Source organism: Cricetulus griseus, assembly GCF_003668045.3.
Source record: "Cricetulus griseus strain 17A/GY chromosome 1 unlocalized genomic scaffold, alternate assembly CriGri-PICRH-1.0 chr1_0, whole genome shotgun sequence".
NCBI lineage: Eukaryota > Metazoa > Chordata > Mammalia > Rodentia > Cricetidae > Cricetulus > Cricetulus griseus.
In genome coordinates this window covers 79772010-79788681 of record NW_023276806.1, presented here as the reverse complement: position 1 = coordinate 79788681, position 16672 = coordinate 79772010, and the positions used below count along the sequence as shown (strand labels likewise).

Genomic DNA, 16672 nt, shown 5'->3' with positions numbered 1-16672 from the left:
ATGAGGCAAATTGTCCATCCTTGAGAAGTATAAAATCAAAACATGTCAACCTAACACTTGATCCCTTTGCCTCCACTGAAGTTACTTAAGATTGCCATTTATTTTCAGTTTAGCTGGAAACACATATTTTTCCTTTGTCTAACTACAAACATGGACTCTGAGAAAAATTTCCTTACCAATGAAATATATGGCTATCCTAGTTGCAAGGTTATTTTAACTTTTATGATGTGTTTTATAAGTTTCAACTTACAAGTTTCACATTATAATTGATAAGTCGGCCTTCATTTACTTCCCAGAAAACAAACCCATCAGAAAAGCACTCAATTAGGGTTAAACTATTCCATTAAAGGTCAAAGAGTCTTTTCTTTGATCTGATGCTATGTGTCACATAAATAAGACATTAAACATATTCTATTAATGGTTCAATGTGAATAGGGGAAATTATACATTTCTTAATGATTTCCATGTGAAAATATGAACTGCTTTAAAAATTACAGGCATTAATGGTATTAAGGACTATTTATCTTTAATAATTTATGATTTTTAGAATTGTAAGAAAATTAAAAGCATATGCAAATGACTCATTGAGGACATAACCTCTGGAGGGAGAACTTAAGTAACTGTAACATAGCCTCGAGCAAAAGTTTTGGCTCATGTTGAGAATCCAGATAATATAGTATAACTAACATATCTAGAAAAAATAAAATTGTATTCCTAGGTCTCATTTAGCAACTAACCTAATATTGATTGTGGTATACCTGGTCTAGTATTTATTCCCACACATTTGAATGAATGTCCCCAGAAATTAACATTTTTTTCAATAAGCTAACATAATATAATTTAGAAGGATTATCTTTTTTGTTGTTGTTGTTTTTTTAGACAGGGTTTCTCTGTGTAGCTTTGGAGCCTATCCTGGCACTCACTCTGTACCAGGCTGGCCTCAAACTCATAGAGATCTGCCTGCCTCTGCCTCCCAAGTGCTGGGATTAAAGGCTTGTGCCACCAACGCCCGACTAGAAGGATTATTTTATAATGAGTGACCATATATAGACAGGTCTGTAACTTCTGTACGAGTTACATATGTCTGGAGCAACTGCTCTTGAAAGCAAATACAGACTAGGTGAACCAGTGTATTAGTCTGGACTTGTCAATAAACAGAACCTGTGTCATTGGAGGAGTCAAGAGACTGCCAAACCACAGCCATATTGTACATCGTGCTTTCCCAATTTAGACATTCCTAAAATACATGTCCTACAGCAGCTAAACCCTGTTGGCTGCAACACGTGGTAAGGATAATGAAGAATGTAGAAGTCCCTTAAGGCTTAGCAGAAGGACTTTAATTTTACAAAGAGTATATAGTAGTGGGGGAATAATTACTAATAACTTATATTGTAGAGTGATGCACAGCACCATGGAATGTGAGGAAGTCTAAACTGAGGATAAAAATGAGAACTAGAATTGGGCAAGGTGGCCCAGGGGATTAGGGATTTGCAGCCAAACTTGATGAACAAAGTTCGATCCCCATGACTCACATGATGGAAGGAAAGAACTGACTCCTGTGAATTGTTCTGAAACCTCCACATATGCACAGATGGGGACACACATATACACACAAAAACACACATTCTAAATAAATAAGAGTGTAATAAAAAAATCAAGAAATTAATACCATTATCAATACTCTCTTAGCCTATTGCAGTATCAGGATTGTATTAGCAAATCCTTCTGGTTATAACCAATACAGGTACTCACTTCAAAAATATATTTTTATTCCTAATTTTATCATTTACATTAATTTTTATTATTTATATTAATATACTCAGTTATTTGGTATCTAAATATTTTATGACCAATGTTTTATTTTTACACATGAATATACATTTGAAAATGTATTCCAGAAGCAGGCATGGTAGTATACCCCCTGTAAAACCAGCACTTTTGAGATTAGACAAAAGGATTTTGAGTTGAAGGCTAGCCTGAGTTATATAGGGAAAAAACATCCTTAAAAATTAGAAAAAAAAAGGTAGATTCCAAGAGATTATAAATGCTTCATCTTTTATGATGGAGCAATCTTCTGATAAGGATATTGCAAGCAAAAAATACTGAAAATAGACTTAAAGGAAACAGGGTAGCTTAGCAAGGTAGAACTCCGGAAGTGTTGGCTGTTTGCTTTGCTGTGAAGTGTGGGGGCTGGAGCTCTGTTCTCACTGCCAGCACTGTCCAACATCCTGAGAGACAATCATTCCTCACATTGCTAGCCCAGTTAAAGATAAAGAGCCAAAGTATGATTTCCAGTGAATATTATAAGCGCTGAAATATCCTACTGTAGAAAAAGCCTTAGTGGAACCATCTGCAGCTAGGGATTGGCCTATACTTTATTATGACTCCAGAGCAGCAACACAAAGGTGAGATGAAAGCTGGCCACAGAACTCTTCCAATAGAAAATCACTTTAGTTAAACATGAGGGACCTCAAAAGTCAAGTGAAGCAGGTTACTTAAAAGGTCTGATAAAATCTTTTAGAGGAAAATGGCAAAATTCTGAGAGCTATGATTTTCAAGAGTAAGGGAGAAATGGAAGTACTTCATCTTCTTGCCCATTCATATTCCTAAGAGGGACATGTTTACCCCTGAGATGCCACTGTCCCAGGCTTTAAACAATGAGAAGACACATTCCTCCTCTTATTTAATTAAACCTGGTAACCTTAATAAATGTGCGGGTTGAAAAGCATTTTCATTATTGCAATTCTAATACAAGCATTTATTTCCAAACTTTAGCTAACATCATTAAAGTATTTTGCATCGTTTTGGAAATGGAATCAGAAAGCAGTTTACAGAAAAATTCTCTGCTGATTTTTCTTAAGCACCGAGAAACAAAGAGCTGAAATTCATCACATAATGAGACACAAAGGCAGTTCAGATACAAAGAGAAAAACACTCGAAATGTTTCTATGATTTTAATGAAGTCTGCAGCAAAGGTCAAGCAAAGTTAAGCAAACCAGGTAACAATTATAGAAATAAGCACTTACCCATATTTTGCAAAATTTGCCCACAGCTTCATTATAGATCGACTCAACATTTCTTCAGCTCTCGTATAATTAGATCTCCGTTCCAGAGGCAAGCCAAAGACAAATTCGATTTCATAGCCATGCATCACTCCCATCCATTCAGGCCAAGGAACTTTGGAAGATCGGTGTTCGAGATAGTAGAAAAAGGCATTGTTTTCAAGGTCTGAAAATGTCTTGGTAAACTCCAATGCAGGGCAGATGATGTTGTGATCACCAATAACATCGTCCAAGGCATCTCGGTAGACTTCCGGTGTCTGGTCACCTAACCAGTCCACATAATAAAAAAGGATTGCTTCCTTGCCCAAGCTGCTCACTCTTGGGAAATACATATTTAAACCTTCTTGGAATTCCCTTCGAGTGATCAGACTGTCATTGTCTTTGCTGAAACCAGGAGCACCATACACTAGAAAACCAGTCCCTTCATCTTTGTTAACACCCACTAAGATCTGAGTTTTTTTCACTTGTCCAAGTTGGAGTAGTGTGAAGGGCATATCAGTGAGAAAATCACCATCCACCGTTGGACCGAAATTTATCGATAACAGGGAATCAGAGGGGAGAAGGAACCTTTCATTCACCAGAATTTCCTGAGGATCTTTATTTTGAAGGCATTCAATCATCTCTGTGTCATTCTCCTTTGAGCAGCCAGTAAATTTAGCTAAGGCCAAAGTTCCATTTCTGGCTTCCTCAGGAGACTTTACTGCCCAGGGGGTATTTGAGGATCCACTTTGCAGAATGGCTCTGGTAAACAAGGGGTAGCTCTGGGGACAAAGCAAATGTAAGCTCACTGAAGCTGCTCCTGCACTTTCCCCAAAAAGTGTTACACTTTTAGGATTCCCTCCAAAGGCAGCTATGTTTCTTTGGACCCACTGAAGTGCCAACTGTTGATCAAATAAACCCATGTTCCCCGGAGCCTCCGAATTTCCAGGTAAAGCTAGAAATCCTAGGGCGCCTAACCTATAATTCATCGAAACTACAATAACTCTTTCAACCCGTGCTAGAAATTTCCCATCATAAACAGGCAGAGAGGATGTCCCAGTTTGAAAGCCACCTCCATAAACCCATACCATGACAGTGGCATTTTTCGGTTTGGGTGCTGGAGTCCAAACATTCAGATACAAGCAGTCTTCACTGAGGTCTGTGTTCGGATTCCACATTTCTGACCCCGGGAAGCCTGGGAAGGTTTGATCTATGTTCTGATAACACGAATTTGCATATTTGGTAGCATTCTTAATGCCAGACCACTTGTTTAACGGTTGTGGCTTTTTGAATCTTAGCCTACCGAGAGGAGGCTGTGCATAGGGGATTCCCAGATAGGAAGTCACTGTGCCACCCAGAACAGGCAGGCTCAGCCCCCGTACTCTTCCAGTCTTGGTTGTGACTATGAAGTCTTCTTCAGTGTGTGACTTCCCCAAAAGCATGAAGACCACAAGAAAGCACAGGCAGAACTGGGTCTGTGTGACGGCGGTGCGCTGGGCTGTCATGTTGATTTCTAAGAGAAAAGTAAGCAGAATATGTTAACAGCGGTACAGATGCTGTGTGGTGGCCTAATAGTGACTATTTGCTAAAATAACAGTAGTTCCTATTTACCCTAAACGTGTATGAGTTGATGACTATGTTACCAAGCCAAATGATATGTATAAGTACTAAGAAGGAAATGTATTTCTCTCCACTTGAAGAGAAAAACATAGTAAGGAAAATACAAAGGATCTTTCCTTGGAAATACAAATCTGTAAGAAGTCTCAGTACCATAAAAAAAGGTAGTTTGTCCCAGGTACATATGATATCATTAACTACACATAACCACATCAAATATGGAATACCTTGGGGTAAACATGTCAGGGGTGTCTTGGGGAGAAAATACAAGTGGTTTCTGAAATAGCATGTCTGGATAATAGATGGTAAAACTCTGAAGTCTGTTAAGAATGTCGAAGAATCTGGAAGTATTGATTATTTATTCTCTTCCTTTGTTCCATGGTTCTATTCATGGACCCCCCTCTCTTTTTTTAAGTATATTTTGACCTCTATACAATCTAAGTTTATCCTCAAAAAGGGAAATGAGACATTTTTTGTAGAATATTAAGTAAAAATGAAGTAATTGCCATTTAGTTATGAATATCAATACTAACAAGCCAGCTTTTACTTTGGTTATTAACACATAGCTTGCTGGGGTGTACTATCGGGATGGCTCAGGGAAGTTCTCTGAAATTAATTTAAGATTAGATTTTCCTGCCTAAATCATAATATCCTTGGTGGGAGACCCAGTTGATATTTATGTGAAATGATACTGATTTAGAAGGAATTTTTACACAAATAACAACAATTAATTTGTAAACTGATTATATCACATGCAAATAGTTAAACATGCCAGCAAAGTCATGGATAATCGTGTTTTTTACAGTGTATAAAATCACTGAAATCGGAGGACCAATGCTATGAAATTACAAGAATAAGTGGAAGAGGCGATAGTAATCTATTTAAACTACAAAATGAAATGTATTTAATATTAATATTGTAGTGTATGTAGATGATATTTATTTAGGGCCATATGAAAACTCTTTGGTGTGATCACAGTTTTATTAAGATTCATAACATCAACATGAGGTTCTGTGAATAAAACTTTCCAAACTCCATGTGATTTAAAGGAATATAAAAACATAATGCAAATATCATTAAAAAGAATCAATGCCTTTTTATATAGTTGCAAGAAACACAATTAAAATACTCATTAACTGCTTCCACCCACATAACAGTGGCCAGCACTAACAAATGTACAGTCCTTCTGCTACTTTTTCTACTGATCTAATTTTAATCTAACCTGCCTGCTCAGGAAGCTAATCCTATCATCTCCAACCATTTTCTATGGATTTCTGCATGTATAATCAAGTTTGTTTTGGTAGGCAGTGAGAAAGAAAGAGATGTGAGAGCTATGTTTCCTCATAGTGAGCAATATATTTTTAATTTACTTACATTTATTGGGGGTGGGTCACATGTGTCATGATATAAGTTGAAGATGAGAGGACAAGATTGAATTTCTTATTTTCTACCCTTTACCCATAAAGCCCTCTTTCCACACTTTATACCTAGAAGAAGCTAATTTTAAATAAGTACTATTTTTTCCTCTTCACAGGAAATCTAGGGATCAAATCCCAACAAATACATAAATAAATTAAACCATAATATAGAGCACTTACTTTTGAACCCAATACCTCTCTGTATAATTTTATCAATTATCAATGTCTATCCAAAATAGAATTGTTTTAGGTAAATAAGTCTATATATAAATTGATTGCTGTAGTAATAAGTTCAGGTTTTAAAATCAAGTCACAGACTTTTGTTGTTGTTTGTAATGTCCTCTGTTTGATACAATAGGGTATGTGCTAAGATCCATTAAAATTATCAATGAAACATACTATTGTATGTTTGTTTCATGGGACATTCAAGTATTGCACTCACAGTGGGTGTAATGTGTAAGTAATAATAATCGAACTCCATGTAATAATAAAATAGAGGTCTGGAACCCTGACAGTTATTAAGGCAATTTTTTATTTTGGAAAGGAAATTTGGATTAGCTACTGTTCCTCATAGTTTTTTGTACTTTTTCCCTGGTAATTACAAAGCCTTTTCTCTAAATATAAAACAAAAAGGCATGTGGAATTTCTTTTTCTGTTTTGGAACATCAGCTTTGTCAAGAGAAAATGACAAGCCCGGGACCAGATCTGTCTGTTCTAAGCACACTTCAGTAAGCTCGCCTAGGACCCCTGGGATCCCTGGCTGCTTGTCTTTGGGTATGTGGAGTAGAGCAGGTTCCCTCTCAGTCCCCCGAAGAGATGATCTGGGTTGTTTTTCTTGGTTTTATTTAAAGATTCTTATAACAAAGATTCTTATAATAAAGATTCTTATAAGTTAAATGTTAATAATTTCAATTTCTAGTAATTTTTGGTAACTTAAAACTTTAGTTCAGAGGCTGGGGAGGTGCCAGAGTTGGTAAAGGGCTTGCTGAGCCGCAAGAACTTGTGTTCAGATCCCCAACACCCACATAAGAAAGCCAGGCGGTGGTGCCCCCTCTGTGACTTCATACAGTTAGGGAGACAGAGACAGGAGGTGATCCTAGGTGATTGGCAGCCATACTGTCAAGCCAAATCTGTGAGACATGGATCTGTGACAGACCCGTTCTGAAAGAAAAGTGGAAAGTCATCCAAGAAGACAGTTGACATCAACTTCTGGCCTCCACAGACCAGGTGATACACCTGAGCTCACAAGTGTACACACAACACACTACACAAGAACACATACAGATGAACATGTACACAATTATTTACACACATTTCTTCAACAGTTTCTTGTAAAGTAAATATAACTACCTTCATTTTGTATTTGCTTGGGATATAATTAAAAACCACTACAATTTTATAATGTTCTAGAATAGCTACTATCACACCTAAAAAACAGGTTTTTCCTGTTACCTATATGTACATAGATTTTTCTTCTGTGATTTAATATCCATTTTCCTCCAAATGGAACTTAAATTTCCAGAGTACTGTTTATATGAATTAGCATCATATTCTCAATAATGACACCTATGAGGTTTGGTTTAAAATATATACAAAGTAAAATGTAACATTAGAAACAAGTACCTTAAGCATATATTTATGTAAGGATGGCAATTCAGTTCTTTCTCCCATGTTACCTGCTGAGAAGTCATACTCCAAATTGACAAATCTGCAGTGCCTAATGAAAATATGCCAATACTCCCACATTTGGTAGTCTAAATTTGTTACATTTAAATCAACATTATCCCATTCTGCTCATAATCTGATGTTTTAACTTCCCAGTTAAGACATATTTAACATGTATTTTACAAATACTTAAATAAATAAACTTCAAATGAATTCATTAGCTTGTTTTTAATTATAATTTTTAAATCCTATAGAACTCCATTGCCTTTCACATTTTGTGGTGCACCTGGTAAAACTGCTAAAAAATAAAAGATTAAACTCAGAGAAACATGCTTATCGTAAAAAGTGAGGCAAACTTTCACAGTGAATACAGCTATCTTAATGTAGATAAGCACATTCCTTGAAATAGTAGTTAATATTTCAAAGACATTAGGGAATGTTACTCATGAGGCAAAAGTAAAATAGGTACTAGAAGTAGAAAAAAAAAAGATTTTCAGGATAACAAATTCAAGTTTAACAAATGCTATTTCATATCAAATTTTACTGTTAGCATTATACAAAGTCTAAATTTTAAAACTTTAACTTTTAAAATAAAAAGAACACATCATCTGTTTTCAAAAAAAGGTCAACTTCTAATTCAAATTCAAAGTCTAAATTCCCCAGAAAATTTTATGAGAAAATTTTATGAGAAAATATACAAGAAAATATACCTTAACATGTGGGTGTACTAAAAGTGACTAATAAAAAAACTAAATATCATTGTTTATCTATGTAAATGCTAATATGCATTACTCAAATATTTAGAATAGTGGATCAACCTGGAAATATGTAAAAGAAAACTGTCATGGTCTGATTTTGCAAACATCACTAAAATCTGTCACTGTTAACTGGAAATGGTGATTCTTAAAATGAGTTGGGAAAGTGCTATCTAGATTGTACTGGAAGAATCTAGAAGCAGCACTGGAATTCTGTTTGACCAAAACAGCTAAGTCTCTATATCAAATGAAACACTGTTTTGTTTCAGGCTAAGTGAAGTGGGGTATTGAGGAAATCTGTTCATAAATGGACTACATCCCCATGTTCCATTAAACTTTGAATGTCTGCTGAGACATCTGGGCATACAGAAGATGACAGATGAGTTCAGAGAACTCCAGATCTATTCCTGATCAAACTCACAATGGATATTCACAATATTATATGAGTAAACTGAATATTAAATTATTGTATTTGTTGGGTTTTCTTTGAAAGCTGAAATTACTTGTCATTTTACTCTCATTTCTTTTACCACTTGTGGCTGTGAGGACTTGGCAGAAGTGAAAGTGTAAAGAGATACTTGGTTCTCTCACTCTATCATGCTATCAAAACAATGGAAGTCAGAGAAATGGGAATTTCTCCAGGAAACACATGCTATAAGGAGAAAAGTACATTCCTCAAAGAGATTCCATACAAATCAAGCAACTTCTGGTACCACCTTTCAGGATGAGACAAGCCTAGGCGTTGATGGGTCAATGCTAGGTAGGACCACACCTTAACAAAGACTGCTTGGATGGGCATATCCCTGGTTCACTGTTTAAACTTTAGTCTCACTTCTGGGCTCTAAAGATGGATGGTGGGAGGGAAAGCTTTGTCCCTTTTCCCAATATGGTTACATGGAACACATCTCCCTTTTCTGCTTTCCACAGCACTATTAGCTACTTAAATTGGTTTAATAAGGACCTATGTGACCAAACTTGGCTTAAAGCAAAGGCTGTGGTCCCCAAATTTGATAGCAAAGTAGTCTATTTCAGTAAGAATAAGCAGACTTTGGCAATATAGCAAAACAAAGAGATGAAATGTAAATTGTATTATCACTTGTGATGAAATAATGCATCAAAGGCTAAATTTATAGAGGAAAATATATTCATAGACCCTGTAAGATCTCCTTCACTTATTTTTTTATAAAACTGTACCATAAAAGAGATTCCAGATTTCTTCTTAGAATTAAAGATGCAGATATTATATATCAACAAACATAACACAGAAATCACTGAATAAAACATCTCTTAAAATCTAACTAGATATTATATTTGGCATCTTAAGGCAATGGTATTTTGTCTACAACAACTCCAGAGTTATGATTCAAATCATTATATATATGTTAAAAGCCTGCTAATGTCAAACAGCAGGGTTTTATGAAAATGAATTACAATCATATTTATCATAAATATTCTATGGTCCATATTCTGGAAGTGTTGCACTTGCTAATTGGAATAAATTCCTTCAAATACAGAATCTACTTATGAAAACATGTATAGACCATAGAAGTATGATAAAACTATTTTGTTTGTACTTCAATTTTCTTTTGTTCTCATAAGTTTTATAGTCAATGACTCAACAGAATTTGATGCCATAAAATAATGACAGGTTTTCAAAGAATCCAGGATGAGCCAACACTCTTTATTTGCTTAGTGTTCCTATATAAGCAAAAATAATGGTAGTACAAGTTATATTACTCCAGATTAAACACTCAAAAGGGGTCAATAATGAAGGAGGGAGGTATCTGTAGATCAAATTAGGAAACAGATTTTCTTGGACATAAAAGGAACATTGCTTTCTGCTTGCCAGCTGATGTTGTGAAAGTTTCAGAGGGCAAAATGTTGAGTGATAAGAGTGCCCTGTTAAGTAATAAGAGAAAATTAATCCATGTCATTGCAAAAGAGATGGTATTGGGAAAAAGTCACGGTTGCCAAAACAGTACTTTTGTTTTTAAGAAGGGTTGATTAACCCTGCATTAAAGGGTAACCATACCTAAAATAAGTCTCCTTAGAGAAAGAATAAATAATAAGGAAGAGACTCCACAGGTGCTTTGTCTCTTCACTCAAGGTTGAACAGATTTATCATATCCTCTGCAAGGAAAAGAATTGAGTTTGTGTTTCTGGAATAATAGAATGCCCGGATACAGTGCCTGCTAGCCTGTCTGCTCTGTCCCACTTGCTATTCCCAGTGGAGCAGCATAAGCGCTCTGCACAAACAGTGAAGAAATCCCCCTCCTTTCTCAGCCAGATCTTCACTGGAACCTTCTCATTAGGGGTGTAAATTCTGAGCAACTCACCGGAATCACTGAAGAAATGGATGACGAAGTTTGCAAAGTGGCAGTCATGTAATACTTCGGGCAAAGGCGGGATGCAGCAGCCGCCCCGCCTGTGAATTGCACAGCTCTGACATTTCAGGCAACTCTTACTGACAAAGCTCGCGAGAGCTGGCAGCAGCAACAGCAACTTGATCTGGCGCTGCTGGTCTGGCTTCCCTGGCTGACATCTGTTCAGTGGCTAATGGCATGAAAACAGTGGTAAAGCCTTTAGAGACTGCTAGGGGTCTTCCTCTGCCATGACAAACAGGCTTCCTGGAGAGAAGAAAGGGCAGGGAGGAGCCAGCATAATAGAAAATGAGTGAGTTATTTTACACCATCAGGACTTCAAAGTTTGTTTTGTTTTTGTTTTTTTTTTTCAATTGAAGTGTTTTATAGCACTAAACATTGTACACACTACTCCAAAGAAATGTACTGGAAGCAGGTGCACCTTTCATCTGTGAAAAATCGTGTGGTCACAAAGCATCGTAAAAAAAGAAAATAGGAAACAAAATAGGCAATCTAGATATAAACAATGAAAATCAAAAGATTGTTTGGCTCTGACTATACTTCTTGTACCCTGCACCTCAACATCTATTTAAGCCCTTCAGATTTCAAAGTTCCTGAGAACTTCTCCAAAGTCCCTGCTAGTTATATGGGTGAGGAAAAGGCATGGTTTACAATACTGTGAAAAGTCCGAAGTTCTTCAGCAAACAGTAAAAAAGGGCATTTTCAGCCAGGCACTGACAGTGGTTGTGAACATACATTTCATGTCTCAAATTTATTATACTTTTTGTACGTATTTTGCAAAAAAATAAGAAAAAGAAGAAAAAATATTCAAGAAACACTGTAATGGCTGATTCTCCATACAGTTTAAATTTATGTTTTTGTAAATGTCAGTTTTAAAGTTCCCAGGTAAGTGCTCACTACAATTAAACAGAGTACTTAGATGTGTAGAAAATAATGTTTTTGTTTTTGATAGTATGTTAACTTTTCAAACATGTGCATATAAGTACTGGTACTTTGACTCTGGCCAATGTCCATCATTGTGATTAAATTTACCTATATTCACCAAGTGAACATTACTTTAACATGATTAATCAAAATTTCATGTCATGAAATTAGATCTTAAAATGTCTCAAAATCTAGCTATGTTACTAGTTCTTTTGGAGTTAGATTTTCAAATCATATATTTTGACTCCATTATATATCAAATGCTTTCCAGATAGTAAACATTTTTATTAGAAGAAATTACCTTTTCTCTGGAAAGTGTTACTTAGGCAATATTGATTAAATACCAAACATTACAATCACAATCATTCACAATGTAACAATAATATAAATCCTTTGTAACCACTGGACAAAGCATTAAAAAGAAGTGAATATTCCTTTCTTTAAATGATGTTACATACCTATTTCTAAATATATAAGTACAGCTATCTTTGTCTGTATAATGCTACTTGTAGGTGTGTTTTCAGAGTTGACCATATGATGAGATTGAATAAGCAATTGATGTACTCTTCCCAGAGGAAGATATTTATCCCACTTTCTCCAATTTTTAGTTGTCTGTTCTTTTGGTGTAGGGTTGAAGCCTTGTGGACTTTCTTTCATCCACTTTAGCACACCTATTTTTATTGATCTTGTTCATATCTTTTTTAGGCAGTTATGTTGGTGAGATTTTAGGGGTGTAGCTTCTGATAACACTAGGAGACAATAAAGACACAAAGCTAACTGCCTAATCCTCTGACTCGTATGATTTTCCCACTCTCTCTTCCATAATGAGCCCTGAGCACTGGGCACCAAGTATTTTGTAGAAACATTCTTTGGGGATGGGCTCCAGAAATCTACCTCTTGATTGGATTTGGTTATTAATTTGAAAACAAAGGAAAAGGGATGTATTGGGGCATTGGTGGGAGGAAAGAAAAGGAAAAATGACAATTATATCTCTAACAATAAGAAATAATTTTTTAATGTATACTGTAAACTTACAATGTTTTAAAAGCCTACATTCCACACTGACAGAGGAGCTAGGAAACAAGGAGAAACCCAAGAGAAGATAGTATAGTCCCTGCAATAAGGGGATGGAGACAAGAACCCCTGACCAAATTGGAGGCCGGGGACACTGAAAGGAAGGAGAGTCTTCATCCAGTTGCTGTTCAAAGCAGAAACAGACACCCATAGCTAAGCACTGAACCATACTACTGAAATTCAGTTGTTGAGAGGGAGGAGGTTTGAGCAAAGGAGCCAAGATGGGCATGGAGAGACCTGCAGAAAAAGTGGACCTGACCTACTGATAGAATGGAGACCCTAGTCATAAAGCTGGGGAAACAGCATTGGACCAAACCAAACACTCTGAATGTGGGTACCAGCTAGGAGGCCAAGCCAGTCTGTGGGACCTCTAACAGTGGAGCCAGTCTTTATCCATAGAGCACAAATGGACTTTGGGAGCCCATTCCCTATGAAGGGATACTATTGCAGCCCAGATACAGCAAGGAGGATCTATACCCTCCCCCAAACAATATGACAGACTTTGAAGGTCCTTGGTAGGGGGCCTCACTCTCCCTGGAGAGGAATCAGGGGTGAGTTGGGGTTGTTTGGGTGGAGAACATGGGAGGAGGGGAGGGTGAAGGAATGGGGAGATTGATATGTAAATATGAGTAATTAGAAATAATGAAATATTAAAAAAATAAAATAAAAGTTAGAGTAGTTGTATTTAAAACAGTCACTTGGGTAGCCCACTGAATAATGCACTAGTTTTGGATACATCATTCCTTAAGATTTTATTTGTTTTTATTTATGTATGTTAGTGGATGTTTTACCTACATGTGTATGTTTTACCTACATGCGTCTGTTGTCCTCAGAGGACAGAAGTTGTTGAATTCCCCAGAACTTTAATTGCAGCTTGTTACAGGATTAAAGGAGTACTAAGAACCAAACCTGAGTCCTCAGAAAGAGCCACAAGCACTACACTGCTGCAACATCTCTCCAGCCCTTAAAATGTGTAACTTTTTGAAACCCAAATGTCAATATTATTCTTCTTCTAGCAAAAAGTTCAGTGCATTTTTTGTAGTAGCATAAAGTTAAATTTAAGCTCAACCCCTGATCTTACTGAGTGAAATTATCTGATAATTTTTTGCATCCTGGCCATGTATACTCCATATTATATGATATGTTTATCTATTTTAAAATAGTGATGAATGTAATAAAATCACTAAAAGAAGATTGTAATCCATGTTTAAATTGGCTACCCAGCTACATTAGGTGATTGTGAAACTGCTGTTTTTCAATTTTTTCAGCATTTTTACTTCAGTGAACCACTTGGATTCCAAGCTCATTGGTTTCTTTGTGTCTTGGTTTCTCAGCCATGTTACTTGACTATGTACTACTTTAGTTTATCCTTAAAGCATTTCTTCTCCCTGTGTTATTGACCTTTGCCTTGTGGCTCAATACACAGCAGGTGCTTTGCTTCTGTGCTGGCTGTCATTTTTTTCTCATGCTTCCAGTGAGATGATATTGGTCATGTGCCATGAATTTGTTGAGTCAGGTGGCCAAGTTTCATGCTGTTACCTCATAGCCTGGTATTTTGTCAACACTACTGCCAAGTGTTCTGTACTAGTTGTAAGTGGTTCTGATGGAGTACCCAGAAGTCTTGACTCCTCATTATTAATGCTCAGGTTTTCCCTGTCAACTGCCTTCAGGGAACACATTTTGATAGCCAATCATAACATCAGATTTAAGGTTTTATCATAACTCAGTTATGAATGGGCTCACTGTCTTCTTGGAGGTAGCATTGAAGATATGAAAGTGTGTGATTCATTTCATTACACAATAATCTTTTATTTAAGGAAATTTCACTTACAAAAGTGTTCTGATCTTGATCTTTAGTGAATATATGTTTGTTGTTCTATATTTTTAATAACCTTACCAAGAATTAGGTGTGTTTAGAACATCTTACAAACAGTTTCTCTTGTTGTTTCTCAATCTTTCCCCCCCTTTTCTCTTATCCTTCCTTTATTCCTTAGCCCCATTACCCTCATTTCTGCTTTCATGTTATGTGTGATATTTTACCCTTTCCCTTCTATTTTTAATAAAAATGATGTATTTTATGAGCAAAATATTTGTTACTAAAAAACTATTAAATTTTTTAATTTTACATATCACAGTGCAGAAAAATATAATTTTCCTATCACACAGTTATATAAGAATGGTCAAATAGTTTGCTGTAAGTTTTCCAAGTTCTTAATTATTTAATAATATCAAATATCTATTGAAATATTTCAATGTTGACATGACACATTATCTCATGGATATGCTTGATTACTTTTACCTCTATAATGATAACAATGTAAAAGAACAAGCAGTATTTCTTGACCAGGATACAGCTCAGTGATAGAACCCTCAAGGGCATGAATAAGGCTCGGGATTTGAGATTTAACCCTGCAGATCATAAAGGAAAATAAGTTTTATTTTCAAAAACTTTTCTACGTACTCTGAGCATCCTAATAAATTTAGAACTCAGAACATTAAGTAAATAATGAAAGTAACAATCATCTTTACCAAATAACTGCTAATACTTTTATTCTGTAGTTGAGGTAAGATTACAGCAAAGGGTTTATATGATCTGCTTCAAAGCACAAAATATCAATGTTGTTTTGTAATACGAATGGTGTCAATAACTACAAAAGGAAATTCTGTATATGCATGTTTTGTTACATTCAGGATATACTTTGTGTCTTATCTTTTTGTTTTGGCAGTTTTTATTGGGTAATTTTGTTAGTTGACAATTTCATATATATGTATATCCTGTATTCTGGAAAGTCTCCCTGTTCAGCCCTCTACTATTATTTAGGGTGTTGTTAGAGACAGAGTTTGTCTTTGTAGCTTTAAAGGCTGTCCTGAAATTCATTCTGTCGACCAGGCTGCACTCAAACTCACAGAGATCCACCTGCCTCTGTCTTCCAAGTGCTAGAATTAAAGGCATGCATCACCAACTCCTGGCCTTAGCTCTCTATTATATTCACACACCCAAACCTGTCAAGTTCCCCCCCTCTCTCTCTTTCTCTCTCTCTCTCTCTCTCTCTCTCTCTCTCTGTCTCTCTCTCTCTCTCTCTCTCTCTCTCTCTCTCTCTCTCTCTCTCTCTCACACACACACACACACACACCACTGGACATCCTTATCAGTTCCTTTCCTAGATTTCTAACTTTTGGTGTTGTTTGGTGACTGATGTGTTTTTCTGTGCCTGGGTCATCTTAAATGATATGTTTTCCCAATTCTATTTTCTTTCAGATTTAATTCATTATCATCATAGCTGGAAAAGAATTCCATTGCGTGAATATACCACAATTTCATTATCCATTGATCAGTTGCTGGTCATCTAAGCTGCTTCCATTTCCTAGCTATTGTGAGTAGGATTGTGGTGATATATTGTTTATGATTTATTAAAGCTTGCTTGGGGATTCAGAAAGCAAAGTAAGTCACAAGCTATAGAAGCCAGGCACACATCTTTAATCCCAGAAGGCAGAAACTAAGAGGTAGTGGTACAAACCTTTAATCCTAGGACTCAGGATTAAAAGGTAGAGGGATCACTCTGAGTTCAAGGCCACCCAGGGATACATGAGATTTAATGAGTCTCAAAGAGTAACAGAATACACACCCTTAATCCCAGAACTAGAGGTATATAAATGATAGAAGCAGGGAATGCAGTAGTCAGTATAGGCATTCATTCTCCAGCCACACTGAAGAGAACCTGCAGTTTGAGACTTTGTGAAGAGTTCATTTATGGATAAGCCCTTTCAGTTTGAACTAGAGGTGAGAGCTAGGGTCC

General features: G+C 36.2%; 1 protein-coding gene across 1 annotated transcript in view; it reads right to left on the bottom strand.

Annotated features, from left to right (window-relative positions):
- Positions 1–4546, bottom strand: part of Bche (butyrylcholinesterase) — a 64598-nt gene extending 60052 nt beyond the window's left edge. Inside the window, exon 1 of the mRNA XM_035450515.1 lies at positions 3027–4546. Within this exon, the coding sequence (XP_035306406.1) occupies positions 3027–4546 (1520 nt within the window). The remainder of the gene's footprint in view (positions 1–3026) is intronic.
- Between the last annotated feature and the right edge of the window lie 12126 nt (positions 4547–16672).